This window comes from Ailuropoda melanoleuca, unplaced genomic scaffold, assembly GCF_002007445.2.
Source record: "Ailuropoda melanoleuca isolate Jingjing unplaced genomic scaffold, ASM200744v2 unplaced-scaffold71837, whole genome shotgun sequence".
NCBI lineage: Eukaryota > Metazoa > Chordata > Mammalia > Carnivora > Ursidae > Ailuropoda > Ailuropoda melanoleuca.
This window is the reverse complement of record NW_023246989.1, coordinates 449-2,411: the sequence shown is the minus strand read 5'-3', so window position 1 is coordinate 2,411 and position 1,963 is coordinate 449. Positions and strand designations below refer to the sequence as shown.

The 1,963-nt window shown below is 48.5% G+C and overlaps 1 protein-coding gene across 1 annotated transcript; it reads left to right on the top strand.

Moving 5' to 3' along the window:
- Positions 1-444: 444 nt before the first annotated feature.
- LOC117800528 (A-kinase anchor protein 17B-like) lies at positions 445-1,423 on the top strand. The gene has a single exon (XM_034653076.1). The coding sequence runs from the start codon at positions 517-519 to the stop codon at positions 1,408-1,410; it is 894 nt and encodes a 297-aa protein (XP_034508967.1). The 5' UTR covers positions 445-516; the 3' UTR covers positions 1,411-1,423.
- The last annotated feature ends 540 nt before the right edge of the window (positions 1,424-1,963 follow it).

Here is a 1,963-nt window from a genome sequence, read left to right as displayed (position 1 = left end):
GAGAGACAGCCAGCGAGAGAGGGAACACAAGCCGGGGGAGTGGGAGAGGAAGAAGCAGGCTCCCAGTGGAGCAGGGAGCCCGATGCAGGGCTGGATCCCAGGACCCTGAGATCACGGCCTGGGCCGAAGGCAGCCACTTAATGACTGAGCCGCCCAGGCGCCCCTCCTTATGATTTTCTTGATAACATTTTCTTTTCTCTAGCTTACTTCAGTGTAAGAATACGGTATATCACATATATAACATACACATTGTTACTCGATTGTTTCTGTTATCGATAAGGCTTCCAGGCCACAGTAAGCTATCAGGAGTTGCGTTTTGGGGGAGTCACAAGTTCTACGTGGATTTTTGACTGCACAGGGGTAGGGGGGTTGGCACCCCTTGCCCCCGTACTGTTGAAGAGTCCACTGTATATGGAAACTCTTTGAAAGCTCTGAAACGCATTAAACAGATGTAAGCTATTGTCTCAATTCTCCCCAAAGTACACTTTGCCTGAAATATTGAGCCGAAGTCCGAGAATGTTAGCACCATTCAAAATCCAAATCCGTATTTTGCTCTACCTGTATGAAAATGCTCTCTTTCACCCTCTAAGGTTTCCAGGGGCTGCCATGACGGTCACCGTGGTGTATGACAACTCTGAGGCAACGGAGCTCTGTGCCGCTCAGCACCTCTACCTCAAGCCCATAGCAAAACTGATGATCAATGTCTTGCTCCCAGAGAGCTCAGAACCAATGAGGCCCTTCTCCAACTGGGAAGTGCTTGACCAGCTGAAGAGCCTGATTTGCCCTGACCAGTTCACCACCGTTCGGCTCTCCAAGAGCACGAAGGACTTCATCCGATTCGAGGGCGAGGCTGAAACGCGCAGTTTGGTTCAGATCTTGAAGGCCAAGTTACATGGGAAGATCATCAAGCTAAATGGTTTGAAGACAGACTTAAAAGTTGTGGCTACAGATGCCCAGGGAGAGTGGGAACGTTTCCCCAGGGAAAAGGAGGCCTCAGGGAGCGATGGGGCCGAAGAGCAGGACCAGGATAAAAGCCCAGATTCTATCTATTTCGAAGGCTTGCCTTGCAAATGGTTTGCGCCCAAAGGTTCCAGCGGGGAGAAGCCCTGTGAAGAGATCCTTCGGGTGGTCTTTGAAAGCTTTGGGAAGATCAAGAATGTGGACATCCCTATGCTGGACCCCTACAGAGAAGTGATGACTGGTGGAAACTTCGGGGGTTTTAGCTTTGGCTTGCAGACCTTTGAGGCTTTTATACAGTACCAGGAGTCAACTGACTTCGAGAAAGCCATGGAGTCCCTTCGAGGGATGAAGCTGATGCTGAAAGGAGATGATGGGAAAGCTCTGGCCTGTAACATCAAGGTAAGAAGGAGCCAGAATTTCTTTCATTTCCCACCGTTCAGGTGGTCCTGAGCAAAAGCTGGAAGGAAGCATCTAGAATAAATTTCCTTAGACCCCCATTAGGTTCTGATCAATAGCTGATGTAAAGATTTGTGTTGTCACTCATAAACGGATGTTTAGGAAGAAAACTAATCCTGATGTGGACATTCTTCTGCCAGCCATGGTTTGGAAGGGATGGTTCTTATAAATCTGGGGTTCAGCCCCGACTTTTTGAGGGCGCTGAAGAATTCTTCTGGCCCTTATGGAACTATCTCACATGCTTGTTCCGTTACACAAGTTGCTGAGAGAAAGGATCCATGCAGTTTGAAAGCACAGGAGAGCAGTTTGCTCCCCATTATTCTTGGGGGCAACAACCTACATTTTCAGGATGTCTGGCAGGTAAATTGCTGGAACATACTCTCAACAAACTGAGATCCTTTCCTTTCAAGATCATGCTGCCTATCCGGCCATGCCACCTCATCAATGTCTCAATGCTTGGCCATCTCCTTTTTGACCTCTTAATCCAGCAGAGGAAAAGATGCGGCTAAACACTCCTTGTTCTCTCAGTTAGCCTTGAGCGTGCATT